General features: G+C 35.9%; 1 protein-coding gene across 3 annotated transcripts in view; it reads left to right on the forward strand.

Moving 5' to 3' along the window:
• Nucleotides 1–16,726, forward strand: part of LAMA2 (laminin subunit alpha 2) — a 541,014-nt gene that overhangs the window by 318,472 nt on the left and 205,816 nt on the right. For all 3 annotated transcript variants that reach the window (XM_014734836.3, XM_070223794.1, XM_070223795.1), the window contains exons 16-17: nucleotides 4,530–4,643; nucleotides 9,111–9,238. In XM_014734836.3, coding sequence (XP_014590322.1) covers nucleotides 4,530–4,643; nucleotides 9,111–9,238 — 242 coding nt within the window. The remainder of the gene's footprint in view (nucleotides 1–4,529; nucleotides 4,644–9,110; nucleotides 9,239–16,726) is intronic.

Genomic DNA, 16,726 nt, shown 5'->3' on the forward strand with positions numbered 1-16,726 from the left:
GTTTTTATTTCACATGGAAAGCTCTCTTTGAATCTTTACGTTCCTGTTTCAGCTGGAATTATGTATACCTTGATTCTATTCTTGCTTTAGTACTTGTTCCCAATTAGTTATTCTCAGTTCTCTTCATCATCCTTTATACAAGTTCCAAATGCCCACTGAATATAAAATTGTCTGAATATTAGAACTGTTTAATGGATTATGCTTTGTTTCTTCTTTCCTTTCTCCAAAAATATTTAGTGAGTATCTTTGGTAAATTCTGCACTGGATGCTAAGGGAATTATCAAGAAGTTGCATCACAATCTTTCTCCATAAAGAGCTAATAATCTGGTTAAGGAGACAGAATAAATACCTATGAAAAATTGGAGCACCGCACTATGTAATTAAGGGACCAGTAAGTGGTTCAGAATATAAGTGCAATAATCATTCAAACAGGTGAGCAATTCCAGTGGAGAGAGATGTCACAGGATGTATCCTGGAGTGGAAAAACGTCAGGTCGAATGCTAAATAATGGCAACAATTAGGTAGGAAGAGAGAAGCATGCAAGTGTAGAAGAGTCAGAACAAAGAAGCGGAGGCGGGATCATAAGAGCTTGCTGTGCCTCTCACACAGTAATGATTTGGTAAATAAAGTAATTTTGAAGCCCATAAAGGAATTTAGTTGAATCAGGAGACAATGAATTCTGGAACTCTTGAGTTTCTCTCTTACTTCTTCATTTCTTCTACTGTCTATATATTTCTTCTTTTCTTTGTCAAACTTCCTATCCCTAGACTTGCTATTGTCCATTCCTATCCTTTTCCTGATTTCATTTGCTTCTTTATTGAGCTCATAAGGCCAGGCACTCTAGCTTTGCTATCACTAATATCCACAGACCATTTACAAGCTGAGTAAACTCCAAAGACCATTAATGTCTTAATTCTAGGTTGCCAAAAACAGATCAAATGACTCCATTATAAAATAATTCTCTTTTATTTCATTTGGGAACACTATGTTGATTCAGAATCTTTTTTCTCATTTCTGCTTGACTTCTTATAATTCCCTCCACAGTCCCTCTTTCAAATATTTGCTTAGTTTCCTGGTACCATTATCATTCATTTCACTCGACACATGGGACAGTAAGAAAGTGAAAGCAAAGTCGGGCATTGAAAACAGAAAGTTTTAATTCAAATATAATTTTCCTCTTCTATATGATCAAAATATTAACCACTTCAAAGAAGTGTGAATACTTTCATTTAGTTAACAGATATTGATGACGATGTATTTTGAGACAATCAAGGCTCAAAACGAATGACATGGATAATAATGTGATGAACAATACAGATATAGTCCCTGCCCCCAAGGACATTACATTTAGTGGTAGGCTAGACAATATGCCAGAAAGAAAATTTAAATAAATGCGATAAATCCCACAAAGAAAAGAAGCAGGCTGCCTTGATAGAGGTCCTGGGAATGGGTGTAGGAAGATTAGATGGGAGGGACTACTTTATAAAACGCTGTCAAGAAAGGCTTTCGGAGGTGGTACATCTAAACTGAGTTTAGGGTCGGCTATGTAAAAAGAGCTGATGAAGAAGTGAAATAGAGCTTGGAGTCTGCAAGGACCTGAAAGGAGGCAAGTATGGCTGGAGCCTAGTAAGCAAGGGGGAGAGTGGCCCAAGATGTTATTGGAGGAGCCAGGCCATTCAGAGTTTTGCGTGCATGATAAGAACTGGGGATTTTATTCTGAGTGCAGTGGAAAATCATTAAAAGGCTTTAAGCTGGGTGATGCCATGATCCGAGTTATATTTTTTGAAGAAGTAATTTCAACTACAGTATGAAGAACATATTGTAGAAAGAACGTTGTAAGAATGGTAGTAAGGAGGACAGTTAATATGCTCTTGTGGTAGAACATAGCGATCATGGTGTTTGAGGATAAAGGCAGGGCACGCAGAGAGACTGTGTTTATTCTACATGTATTTTGGTAGTAGAACTAATAGGACTTACATAGACTACATGCCAAAGGAGAGTTGAAAGAAATAAAGAGTTTAGGAATGAGTCATCTTACTAGCTTGAGCAATTGGATGTGGTGCCACTTACTGAACTGGAGAAGACTAGGAGAGGAATGACTGCGGGAGGAAGGATGGAATCAACAATCCATTTTAGAAAGAATTAGGTTTGAAAACCCTGTGAAGTGTAGGCATCACTGTACAGTTAGAATATGCAGCTCTTGGGCTCAGAATATCTGTCTGCTCTAGAGATAACTATTTGGAAGGCATCATCAACCACTGGACTGAGTAAAATTACCTAGTGGAGAGTGCGATAAAAAAGAGAAAAGTGACTAAACCCTCAGGACCTCCTGACAATGGGAAGTTGGGTCAAAGCAGAGGAGACAACAAAGAGATAGGACCAAAACTTGGGGACAGTGATGTCATGGAAGTTGAGAGAAGAGGGTGTGTGAGCAAGAAAGGAGTCAACTAAGCCAAATGTTGATGAGAGGCCAGATAAAACGTAATTGTAGAATTATCCATTGAATTTGTCGACCTGGATTTGGTGACACAGACCAGAGCACTTTTAATTGAGCGATGGTGGCACAAGACAGATTAGAATAGAATGAAGAGTGAAAGGGGAGTGAGAAAGAAAAGACTTTTTAGGGTAGTTTTACTGAAAAGAAAAACAGGTAGGTAACTGGAAAGTTATGGGATATTAAGGAAGTAATTTAGTCATTTTTGTTATTTCTGCTGGTGAATTTCTGATAGAGATACTAGATCATATTTTTGAGCTGATAGTAATGATCCAATAGAAAAGAAAGCTATTGCTGATGCAGCACAGAGAGGGAATATTGGGAAGACAATAGGTAATGGAATACAGATTGCAAGTGGAGTGATATTCCTTTGAGAGGATGAGGAATGCTGCACGCTCCATCCACCTTGTTCTGGAGGCACTAGGGCAGATGGAGGTACCCGCTTATGCTTGTGGACTGCATAGTGGAAAGAAGGCTTCCATTGGCTTCAATTTGCTCTGTGACTAATGAGAGGCACTCACTAGCTAAGAGAGAATGTGTAAAGAGTTGGGAAGTTTGAGGAAAGAGGATGTGGTGTGAGTAGTATATTTGCAGAGCATGTATTTTAAAAAGCTTACTAATGACAATTCCATGAATATTTGTCCTGAAAACAGTAAATCAGCTCTCTTCCTGTTATCAACACCCTTAATTTCCACCCCTTTTGGATATGTAGCTTCACCAATTTTTAAAATATATATTACAGAAGGAAACCTTTCCATAAAGAATCTAGGGTGACAAAAATTTTAATGGGGAGAAATTATTAGAAGAGGATAAAAAATTGACACCTTCTTTTTTAGTATTGCTCAAATTAAGAGGAAAGTTGCTTTCCTTTCAGATACAAAGTATCAGCACATCCTTTTTTCCATGTGTTTGTTATTGATGTTCAGATTTAAGAGTCCTCATATCCTGAGGCAGAAGGAACATTTCCAACAATACACAACACAATTCTATAGACTTTATTACTTCAGTGGTTTCTCTCTTGTTTCCATTTTCAACTGGAAAAAAGGTCTTTTCATGATCTATTATATTGTAGTTAACCATCCAGAAATATAGTAAATAACCCACAATATGCAATCATCACGTGGGGGAGGTCATAAGCTCCTGCAGGGCAGCAATGTTCTCCCCATTTGTTTTCCATCCATTCCAGTTTGTAGTAACCACCCAGAAGGGAAACCTAATTAAGAGTGCCAGTGGATTTAGAGCAGGCACTGACACACAGGTGCTCTGAGACCTAAATATCTTTTTTTAATCAGAATTCCATTTTTAAATAATAAAATGTTTCACACTTTAACAAAGGAGTGATGAATATAAGTAGAGTTCTAGAAGAATAATACCATATAATAAAATATCAAGGGAATATATGGTAAATAAATCATGAACTATTTTGTGTAAAATTGAGAAAGCATAATAGGATGATGGAAATTGAGAATGAAAGACCTGAATTATATATAAGTAGAAGTCAGCTGTGTATGTGATCAGATGGACGAGAGGGGCACTGCCTTTCTTACGCATGATTGCAAAGCTTTTGTGAAAGTGCTGGAGTTAAAGGCAGGCTGCATGCAGGGAAGGTAGCGCATTGCAGAGAATCAGCGTCCCTTGGGTGACGTCAGGTGCGCCCTTAGGCCAAGGTTCTCTTAAGCATCCCCTTATATCGGCTGCTTTTTTTCAGGACTTTGCCTTCTATTTTCCTGCCTGTGCTTTTTACTGTGAGACTGTCACATTTCAATTCTTTATATCTCTGCTTTATTTTACCATTTCAGAAGAGCCACCAAGCTAATGCTTCCTCTAATCTCATACCTGCCTGTAACGCTAAGGTCAGTACCAGCCTCCGTGTCAGGAGGAATGGCTCGGCAGCGATGGTTCAGTGATGGCAATGCTTTGATAAGCACATTTGCCGAGTTAGCTGCCTCAATTATTTTCTTTTATCCAAAAAAACAAAAAGCAGACTTTTTCTTGAAATCCCTAAGACTAACCTGAAACCTTCCCTTTCTTTCAGTCTTGTTGGCCTAGGCACAGACGAGTTAACGGCACTATTTTTGGGGGCCTCTGTGAGCCATGTCAGTGCTTTGGCCATGCGGAATCCTGTGATGACATCACTGGAGAATGCCTGGTAAGTGCTTCCTCCTTTGGGGATGCTGACTGACAAGGCTGAAATCAGCTCAATTGGCCCTGCAGCTCAATTGCTACCTTTGGGACCTTAAACACTTGAGTCAAGAAGTGATTTGACAGAGATCTTTATATTGAACTGAGTTGGAAGCTGAAAATGCTCTTTCATATGTGGTCTCCCCGACTAGCAAGTATGAGGAAGTGTTTACACCTATTAGTCTAAGAATTAAATTAGGATCAGATACATCATAATCAAACGTAACTAATGACTGGGATGCATATCTACCTCGAATATATATGGCTTCAATCTCTTCCATAAATCTACCAAAAATAGAGTGTACTTCCACAACAGGAAATGATTTTTATCCGCATGACATGAAAAGTGTAAAATATATCCTTGGTAATAAACATAACTCAGTTTTTTTTCACGTTGAAAATGAGGGCATATTGCATGGTTTTGATTTTTAAATGTCAGTATTTAACTAAATACAAAGCGTCATACGTACGTTAAAACTAATAAATATATGCAATTCACATGCACCAGAGCTGCTAACTTCTTCTACAATTAAATTGATACTTTTAACCAGAAAAAAAGCTCTACAGAGGGTGAAGCACCTTCCATTCTGCTAAGAAGCTTTTGGGTTGGAGAATTACACAGAATAGACCATTCTGATTAACTCAAGGGCATGTTAGTTTTATATTGTCTGACATGGCATGAAGCTTGAAACAACACTTCTCATTTCATTAGTCTTGCAGAAACACAATTTGAAACGGTGCCAGTTTAGGAGGATATCATATTCTCATTTCCCTGCAGAATTTAAGGCAGACTCTGTTATCTATATTTCTTATAGTTCTTTCTCTTGCTCATTTTTTTCCCCTTTTTACTCTATTTAAAAGCTTCTGGGAAAAATCCAAAATGAAAATTCAGGGCTTTTGTTTCAGTGTAATTTGACATTTAGGTTTATTGATGCTCTTTCTGCTTTCTCTATATAAGATTTTGTTTAATTGCATTGCAGTATAAAGCGTGATAGCCTTAATTTGTGGATCTGTAGATTTTTCAAATGGCATTTTTATGAATAGAAAGACTAAGTGATTTTCATTTGAATTATACCATAAATCTTTTAAGATGTACCTTGGGAAAAATATTGAGTTACCTTTAAACATTTTACTAAGATGCAATATGAAATATTCAGCCCAAAACTGATATGGTTTGCTTTACTTAAACCTAAAAAGACAAAAATAAATATATCACGATACCGGACTTATAATGTTCCCAATAGGAATATTTCCTGTTGAATTCATTAGGATTAAATCAAATCATGCTATTGATCCATTTGGTTATGTGATATTAGAATAAAATGGTTTCATTCAGCATAATTTGGGGAAGAAGAAAGGAGGGAGCAATGATTATCTGAAGCCTACTAATGAACCTTAGTTTATTGGCTCTGTTTTGTGGACAGGGAGGTAGGAGGCCACATTCAAATAACAGAGGGAATCTTAAGGAAATAGCAGAGAGCATGATGATAGAGAGAGAATCTTGCGCTTTCTGGGTTTTCCATTGTAGCTGGTAAATACGTGATCATGTACAATGTTTTCTGGCAACTTTCAAGTGACCTTTATCCAAAACGGTGTTGATAACTAAGTGCCGATATCCCATTTTGAGCATATTGGTCCTGATAATGATGCACAAAGAGAAGAATATTTGAATGTTGTGCATCAAGGGCAGTCTCTCTGTTCACTCGACCAGCATTTTAGCTTCTTTTCTCTTATTTATGTTTCCCCTCCATCACTGAACAGATAATTTATGAAATTTACAGATAAACTCCTTTTTAGGTGGCTTGGCTTTGAAATCTGATTAGAAATTAATTGAACTGTATTTTTGATATCGGATTAAAATCCAGACCTTTGTTATAATGTGGACCCATAGAAAAAGGTAATTTTAACTCAAAGTACGTTTGAAGTGACCCAGGAAACAGTCAAAGCCATATGGGAGGATGGCACACTTGCTTCTTCTCGTTGTTCTTGTGATATGTGATGTGAACAGACATTCGGAAAGCACTTTTCTAGCAGGACAGCTGTAAAAATAAGCAGCCCATCAGAGTGAACTTGTCATCTTTTTCAGTTTTGATTTCCATTATATTGTTGTCTAATACTGTTTTATAGTTTCAACTGCAAAAAAACTTGTTTTAAGATTAATTTTATTATTTCCATTAAATGAAATATGATGATAGGAAATGTAAGAAACTTCTGCATGTTATTTTTCCTTTAAATCAGAAGTTAAAGAAAAACAGATCCCTGCGTTGTATAAGATTTCCAGCTGAGTTTTAGAAATACCATTTTTGAGGCTGGCCCCGTGGCCGAGTGGTTAAGTTCGTGCGCTCCACTGCAGGCGGCCCAGTGTTCCGTTGGTTTGGAACCTGGGCGCGGACATTGCACCGCTCATCAGACCACGCTGAGGGAGCGTCTCACATACCACAACTAGAAGGACCCACAACTAAGAATATACAACTATGTACTGGGGGGCTTTGGGGAGAAAAAGGAAAAAATAAAGTCTTTAAAAAAAAAGAAATACCATTTTCAACATGGTTAAGACAATCAGTTTTTTATGACCTTATTTTTCAAAACCCCTAAGTCTTTGAGGATACAATTTTGGTTGTCAATGTGACAATATACAAAGAATATTGCAAAAAACATACCAATTTTTAGTAATAACCAACTTTAGCTAAACTTGAAAACTGAAAGGAACTGTTATGAAGATGAAATCAAGAAGAAAGTCTTTCTTCAAATTGACCCAAATATTGCACATTCCATCCCAAAATGCTATTATTTAGACAACTGTTGATAGTGAAGTTAACTTCTTTTCTATCTTTAAAAAAAGGTTGCTAAATAAATTTGAGAGAGAATTTAAAGTACCTTAAAGAAAAACCTATTTTCAAGATATTAAAGAATTCTCTATTCACTCGTAGTTGATGAAACTGTCATGGGATTTCAGATCTTGAAAACTTCATGAAATATAGGTTTTTGCCTCCTCATTTTACAGAATGTAAGTGAGAGTTTCAGAGAGTTAAATGATTTGATTTTAATTTGATATATTCTGCTTAATAAAGGATCTGTCCCTCTTCCCAAGGAATTTAACAAGCAGTGTTCAGAAGTGTGTATTTATTTGTGCGTTTTTTATTAAATTCATTCATTACATGTCACTAAAATTGAGCTTCTTTAAAAATATACTGAAATAAATAATAGTGCAGACCTTTCATTAAATTAGGCTGACTATCCCAGTGGTCCTCCAGATTAATAAATTTTGCTTCATGCTTAAAGTGAGTTTATATTTTGGTTATTTTCTCTACGTATTTGGTTATTGGTCATAAAAATGAAAGTTTTGCACACAAGCTCTGATGAACTCTTTTCAATGTGAGAAAAAATTACAATTTTATATGCTTGTGAAATTAAAAATGTGTTTCACTCATAATGAATTTATACTGTATGTTTTTTAATAGAAATTAGATAACATTTTAATGTACCATTGGAGACTGAAGAAGTTATGTCTACATGGTGCCAAAACATCATAAAAATTTATCAGATTGTGTTATTGGAAGCTTTATAGACAATTCCATTGCTTGATTAACGGAATTGTTTACCCTAGCACCAGTTTTGATGAGTTCTGTGAACACAGCCTGACTTAATGAAAGTACTTTAATTAATATAAAGAAATCAAGACAAAAATTATTTTATTTTGACTTTTTTACTTTTGAAAAGGATATGGGTCCAAAAAATGCTAGTTGGAAGAAAAATGCAGTTAAAATTTTTTTTTTTAATATCTGAGGGAAATTGTGATATGCCTTGTGGTTGCATTATATATAGGTATAACTGGTAAAAGTTTTCAGTATTCTCATTGTTTCATTAAGAATCAAGCAAGCCCCTCACAGATGTAATACATCAGTGCAGTGTCCAAATCTTCAGAGTCCACTGATATCCAAATTAATCTCTGAGGTAAGAGGGCCACCGTCCCAGAGGATGTGTTTGACTAGCCACAGTTCTCCCTAAATCAGCCATTTTAAGCTGAACAATTGATTTTTACCTAGAATCGGCTACAATTTCCATGAAACATGTATCATTAGGGCTCTATGACTATACACACATACACACACACGTGCACAATCACATTTATTTCCTTAAGAAAAAAATTACAAGCTAAAGATAAAAGGAAATAAGATTTGCATTTCGAAAAAATATTATAATGAATTTCAGTCATCTTTTTGTAAGTATGCATATGTGGAAACTAGTGTGTAGTTTATAAGCTAGATATTAAATTAACTTTCAATGCTATTTCCCAGCTGTAAAATTGTCCATTTAATGTGGAAAATTATTCTTTCTGGCAGGGAACAGACTAATGACTGTGTAGACCTATTTTTGGTAACATGTGGATGCTGGAGACCAAAATGATAAACTCTGATGTGCATTTCTTTCTCAGAACTGTAAGGATCACACAGGTGGCCCATATTGCGATAGATGTCTTCCTGGTTTCTATGGTGATCCTACGAAAGGAACCTCCGAAGACTGTCAGCCCTGTGCCTGTCCACTCAATACCCCATCCAATAAGTGAGTAACACGTTTACCTCTCTGATGTGTGGGGCATCCAGTTCTGCAGGTGCATATTTTGATATAGCATGTACCCTTTCTCTTGTCATCCATAAATAAATAATAAATACATGCATGAATTTCTCAGGAAGATAATATGAGTTTTTCTAAATATAAAATATTTAAAGTTATGGATATTTATTCCACAGAATTTTTAATATTTTAGCTCTAGTTTTGGTGATTTAATATCCAAGAGACAGAACTCAAATAGAATTTCTAAACCAGCTCCAAAGAACAGACATATGTTATACAAACATATACACGTGCCCACATGCACGCTCATGCAGACACACGGATCTCTTCATACCATAATAAAGAGGCCACTCATATAAATGTTGCTCGTTTAGGTCTCAGTCTCACCCTATTTATTTGTGACTCTTGGGCAAGTCACAAGCCCATCAAAAAGGTAAAATAAGAGAATCAGTCTAGCTGACCTTTAAGCACCAGTTCTATCCGTTAGTTATCACATGGTTTATCATATAACATCATATTATGTGTATACAAGTATCTCATTGAAACCGTTGTAATAGTAAGTGTTATAATTTTTACAACTCTTTTGATATGGGTGATAATTAGCACCTTCTTTTGCATAAACTTGTTCAAATTAGAACAATAATCTCTTGGAGAGACTTAAAAGTATCTATTTTGTCTGCCTCCTCCCCTTCCCCTTTTCCTTCTAGAGCAACACTCTAGTCCAGCTGCTGTCAGTCACTATCCCCCAGGGGGACCATTCCTAAGCAAATACCTAAGCAGAACGCTGAAACCAAAAATGATTTTTATTTTAATGGGCCATTATTGAACCAAAATCAACATGTTTTACTAGTAAAAAATTGTAAATAACTATAATGTTAAATGAAAGTGATTTTTTGAGAATTCTCTTAAAAGTAAGCTTAGTGAGCACTTAATAAAGTTCATATTATATTACACACTTTCCAGCTATTTCTAAACTCTGATAATTTTTAATGATTTTTTAAATGAAATCAGTCAGTTAAGGCTTTTAGTGTGAAGGTGTTATCAAATTGGTCATACTCTGCGGTCTTCCCTGAGATATTCCTAATGAAAATGGTCTTTTGTTGGTAGAGTGAGAGAATACCACAAGCCAAAGACTGAGAATAATTCTGCCATTATGTTTAAAAGTCTTCATTGGAGCTATGCTTCCTTCTCTTCAGCCCACATGAAATCCTTGTTTTCCTCTGCAACAGCCTTCCCCACTAGAATTTTCCACCTTCATCATGGGAAAAGAAAAGGAAGGACTAATATTTAATGAAAGCAGACGGCTGTATTCTAGGCATAATGCCAAACACTATATTTAGTATTATTTTACCTTCAAAACAACTTGATAATGTGGGTATTATTACCCTCACTTTACAGATTAAGAAAAAAGACTCCGAGTGGGAAAGTAACATTATAGTGGCAATTCTGGAGCTTGAATTCCTTGATTTAAATGCTGAGTTCCACACTTTCTAGCTGTGGGACTCTAGGAAAGTTACTTAAACTCTCTGTGCCTCAAGTTTCTCATTAGTTGTGATAATAGGACCCTCTCAGAGGATTGTTGTGACAATTGTACAAATTAAAATACCCAAAGCACCAAAAATAATGATTGGACATGGTGAGCCCAATACAAGGATATTATTAAGTAACTTGCTCAGAGTCATAAAATATTAAAGTATCAGAGTTGGAATTTTTAATATAAAGTCCATGTGTTTTTCAGTCCTCTGCAGTCTACGCTGAGGATTTCTTTAAAAAATACACTGCATTTTAAGTGATAATATTAAAAGCAATTAAGTGGGAAATTGGGTTAATGTATATTAGTGATTAGAACATTTCCAGAGTTTAGGGCATGAGCCTGGGTGGGTATACAACTGAAGGTCCTTTGGCAATCAAGGGTGTCAGAGAAGAAGAAGGCAAAAGGGAAATCTCCTGGAAAATAATGGTACATGAGAACAAATTAAATTCCTTCCCAATGAAGGGTTAGTCAGCCCTGTGTTGGCCATAACATGACACAAACCTTATGTCATGACACATGACAAAAACCTCTGGTGTACTGGTGAAATTAGATCACACAGTGGAGAATCTGCTCATTCCCTCTGGCTGAATGGAATTCTCCAAAACCATCCAACACACACAAAACTCATTGTCTGACACTAGCTTTCACTGAGGAAAACAGAGGGATTGCATCTGGCCACTCATTTGCATTGCTGTCCTCAGCCCAAAAGTCATAGGCACTGGCACAGCCCTCAATCCAGCAGAACTGGCCATTCAGAGGGCCATGTGAATGCTAGCCTATTAGATTTTTGGAATTATGTGATTGGTTACATATGCAGATCTTAAGGGTTTATCCTCAACTTTGACCAACATTCCTATCAATGCAGAGGAGCCCTGAGGGAGAGAACTGTGTCTGGGTAATTACAACCCTTCGTGGTCCACCCTTCTCTGTTCACTCTGCTTCTACAGTAATTACGAGTTCTAATTGTGTTCCTGAAGGAAAAAAGAATGTCAGCAAGTGTTAAAACACCATCTGTTAGTGCCAAAAGGATTGAGGTCCCAGTGTCCAATGATGGTATTTCCTAAAGTATGTGTATTGCAATTTGAGATAATTATGCAGATCTTGATTCTTTAAAATAAAGGCAACTCAATAATAACAATATCAATTATGCCAAGTATTTAAAAATCCTTCAGTTTTCAAGGTGCTTTCATTTATGCTAAATAATTATTAAATTATTACTTAATTTTATCCTTTAGAAGTAGAATTAGGAATGAGTCATAACCTATTTCGAATTCCAGCTTTTAATAGAGTATCTTCATAGGTAGAGAGGACAGTGATAATCCACTTAGTTTAAAACCCTTAGAAGTTTGTGTCCAAAGTTGTAAAGTCTTATATTTAACACAACTTTGAAAATTAACACAGTTTAGCTGTGCAATTGTGATGCGAAAAATCCATTTTAATCTAATAACCTAAAAATTTTTTTAAAGATCCCTAAGTAATGGGACATTTAGCGACTTAGGGAAGCTCTCATTTTTAAAATTATTTTTAAAAGTCATTATTGCTCTAACGTGAGTTAGAAACTCTGAGGAATAGATTGAATATTCACATATAATTCAGAAGATGGGATTTGAATTTTCACAGGTTATTCAGGAAAAAAAAATCAGCTAAAGGTTGCTGCAACCTTCATCTGGAAGTGTAAGGCTTACTGAGAGTTTTCCCTTGGTGATTTATCTACTTAATCCCTGCTCATAAATCTTATGGATCACAAGCATTTTGGCTCCAAATTTCTTAGATAATATTGCTAAATAAATCAAATGTGTAGGGAGATAGAGATAGATTGGTACAATTACTATGATGTATGAATAAGACAAGGATGTAATATTTAAATTATACATATATATCAACTTCATCAACTATTTACAGTGTCCACTGTTTGCTTAGCCTTCTCATCTTGGTGAGGTATATATTCTAGCTATAGATTGTAACTAGGTAGTGAAATTTATCACTAGAGAGGCAAATAAAAATTTAAACATTTCTAATTTTTTTGTTCATGAATTTCTGACATCACACAGCTTATAGATTAAATATGACATGAAATAGACACAGGATTGTCTACCCTTGAACACTTAGGATGCGTTTGAATAGATAATATTATTAAAATCATCGTAGATTTCCATCAGTTATATAATAAAATTAGAGAGATCATTGGCCCAAGGCTGGACCAAGGGTAGGTCCTCAGTAAGGTCTGTCTACTAATATCATTGTGAATAGCACTTCCTCTTTTTGTGTATCAGGAATGCTAAAATTTGCATTTTTGAAAGAATGGAACACTTCTAGAGCTGACTTTTGCCTCACTCAAGGGACCACACTGAATTATTGTTGTTAAAATTAGTACTCATAATAGAGAAACATAAATATTCTAAGATAAAAGGTAAATTAAAGGAAATGTTCAATTCAACAACATTCCTCAGAAATTTTAGAATGTGTTAGATATTTTAGAGCACTTTCCTACACGTTGTTTAATGTCCACATGGGTGATTATGATCTATCTTACTAGTTCCAAATACCAGAAGGGAAAACTAAACTCCAAATTAAATGCGTTGATCGTGATCATGCAACTTGCTTGTGGCAGAACCAATATTAGAACCCATATACTCCGATTGACCTCTCTGTGCTTCTTCCGATGGGACTGTAGAAATAGAAACAATTATAGAGACATCGAAGAGAAGTAAAAAGAAAATTTAATAGAACTCAATGTTAGACAAACTGTGAATGTCTGTTGTAAGAAATGACTCTAGAGTTTGGCAACAGTTATGCTAACTCAAATGTCAGGGACTACAGCAGAGTGAGAAACTGCACGTTTAATTACTTAATAAGTAACTCAATCCCTTAAACATTAAACAAGTCAGCATACTTTGGCAAAAATTTTTAAAGTATTATTAAATTGCAGCTCTAATTTATTGTTGCACTATGCTAAATATCTGCTTTCACATCTTATTAGCATGAAGGTCTTTACCCTGTAGATCATATTATCCCATTTTGCAGAATGAGAAAATCAGGTTTAGAGAAATGTAGAAAATAGCCCAATTCTAATTACAAGATCCAATTATGGACATTAAATCAGATTTCATAGTATTTGAAAATAATTAAAGAAATATGTGTTTGCTTAGTGGTTCTCCTGAGAATAAGTAGAAGAGAGGTCATTCAACTGAAAGAAGAAGAAACTTCCGGAGAAACTAAAAATTGATGTGTTCCAAATCACGATCATGAAATAAATGAGTTTCCCCTACATTTTTCTCTTCTTCTTCTCAGCCCTCTGCTCCGTGGACATTCTCATTACCCATACCCCTGGTTTCCTCCCTGATACTTTGCAGCATCTCATCTCTTTTTGGTTTCTCTTCCCTACCCAACGTTCTAGGTAACAATTAGTTAAAAGCAGTCTTGCTTTCCTATTGTATATGCAAACAAAGGACCTGCCCTGACTGTAATTGTTAAGATGGAAATGTTATGGCAGCGACTAAAGGAGTGGTTATTTCATATCACATGGCAATCTCAAGAGGCAATTCAGTTCCCTCTTGCTTTGGCTGTGAGAAAGTTCAAAGCCATATGTTGATCTGCTACTATCAAATGAACATACTTTACAACATATTCATATATATAATTATGTACATATAAGCATTTTTTACAGTATGCATTTTATACTCTAAATATACTCTTGATTTCATCTTATTTTTTAGTTTTTTTCTCTTTAACCTTATTCCATTATTTTATCTTAATGTACATATTTTGATAGGTAGAATTAAATTCTTTCTGGAGCAAAGATAACTGTATCTGTATGTGGATATTCATGTACATAGATTCATATACATATGTTCACATACATATTCATATATACATACTTAGAAATGGATCATTATAAATATTAAAATCTATGTTCAGCTCTTTAAAAAAGACTATTTCCATGTGCAGATTCTTACTATGTAGTCCAACAATAGCTTCTCTTCCTCCTGCTATTTGTGGAAAATGCCTGTGGTTCTGGGATCTCTTGAGTCTTCTGTGGTGCACGGAGTGCATAATCCAGAAGCAGAGCACTCTCCTTGCCCGTGTAGAGCTAGCCAACTAGGGTTAAATGACATAATCTTGGAATCACTTGAAGTCAACGTGATCTGACACTCCCCTCTTTCTGTCACAGAACAGTTAGCTTCATATTTTAGCCAAAATAAGTGTCAAGTTGCTGTACTTGCCAATCTAAATTCTACAGACATTTTTTATTGTACATGTTTATTTCTCATTTTGATTTTACTTTTGTTGTTGAATGCCATCTTCTCTATAGCTATAGCTGCAGTTATGGCAGTAAGGGAGTGAACTCTCTGTGTATGTTGTTTGAAGATTATTGAAGCACAAATACAGGTCTATTTTATGAAGATGTTTTATTTAGATGCACCATGTCAAGTATTTATATTACCAAAAGTTTAAACTCACTTAATTCTTACCAGTGAGTTGAATGCTGGTTGACTACAGGGAGAAGGGAGCACCGAATTAGAAATCAGAAGTCCTGAATCTCATTCTAAATTCTTCTGGAAATTATCTATGACCTTGGGCAAGAAAAATGATGCCTACCCCAACCAGCTCATAGGATTTTGTGAAAATGCAAAAAAGTTATTTGTAAAAGCACTGTGAAAATGAAAAGAGCTAGTTAAAGCTAATATATTGGTATTGCTTAATTTTTTTTCCTGAAAACCGTTGATTTCTGTCACTGAGTGCATTTTACTTCTGTCAGCTTTAACTGATGCATGGGTATATTTAAGAATTTGAAATACATTTTATAGTTTTAAAGTGTCAGAAGCCTTGTGAAGCACCTTTGACAAGACTTATGGTAAACTGATTGGGGATTTAAAAAGTTAATTGGTATGGTTTTCTTTCAATCACTGTGGTCCCACATGGGTGGGAAATCTAGATCTTCTAATTAGAGCCATTTTCTCTGTAGATGATGAGATGGTTATTGAACGCCAATTTTAAAAGAAGATATTCACGCATTCTAGAGATTTGTCAAAATCTAGTCTTCTCTTTTATGTCTTCTTCTTTTTTAAGAAAATCCTATTTCTTTCCATTTCTTTCCGTTCACACTTGTGCCAAGAAAATCACCCATGGTGAGCTCATTTTGGATCATGGATGGCAAGCCACAGCCTGCTCTCTAAAAGATGGTTCTCCTCTCACAGAGCATAGGCTGGGTGTGCCTCGATGGGTGTGTTCACGGCAGCCACCAGAACCCCTTAACACGGAATCTTTTATCTGGATAATATTGTAAAGTCAAGATATGCTAGACCAGGCTTTCCCCCCCTTACCTCAACAGATTCATTTAGACTTTCCACTGAGTTGAAATGTTTAAAGTGATAGGACTACTTGGTTCTGATAGCTTGCTACTATCAAAAAAAAGAGAAAGAATTATCAAATCTTTACAGGACTGCTATGAAGTAAGACAACGGAACATTGTTCAAAAATAGCACCCGTGATCTGATCTGCACAAAAGTTAGGAAAGAACTCCAAAGTCATGCAAGTGTCAGGAGCAGAACGAGATCAGGCCTTGCAGTGCGTAATTTGTTGTTCTCTCTTTAATTCATTTAGCCATCAAGTAAGCCTCTACTGAATTGTCCTGTCATATATAATAGAAAATAAATCTATTTAGGGGAAACATAATGAGAGAAAGATTAATTGGGGGCATTTCCTTTTAAAATGGTGGAGCAGCAGAACTCACAGAATTCAGAATGGTTGATGGCTCCTCAGAGAGCTGTCGTGCCAATCCCAGGGTAAAGGTTCGCGCGTGAGGGGTGCCTCTCACAGGGCAGAGAAGTACGGCCGGAGTCGAACATTGTTGAAGGCTAAAGCTAGCGCAGAAATGCTCCACTGGTGCCTGACTGACGTTCAGCTCTTACTTCAGACCCAAACTGGAAATATGTGCAGAG

The sequence above is a fragment of the Equus caballus genome, chromosome 10 (assembly GCF_041296265.1).
Source record: "Equus caballus isolate H_3958 breed thoroughbred chromosome 10, TB-T2T, whole genome shotgun sequence".
NCBI lineage: Eukaryota > Metazoa > Chordata > Mammalia > Perissodactyla > Equidae > Equus > Equus caballus.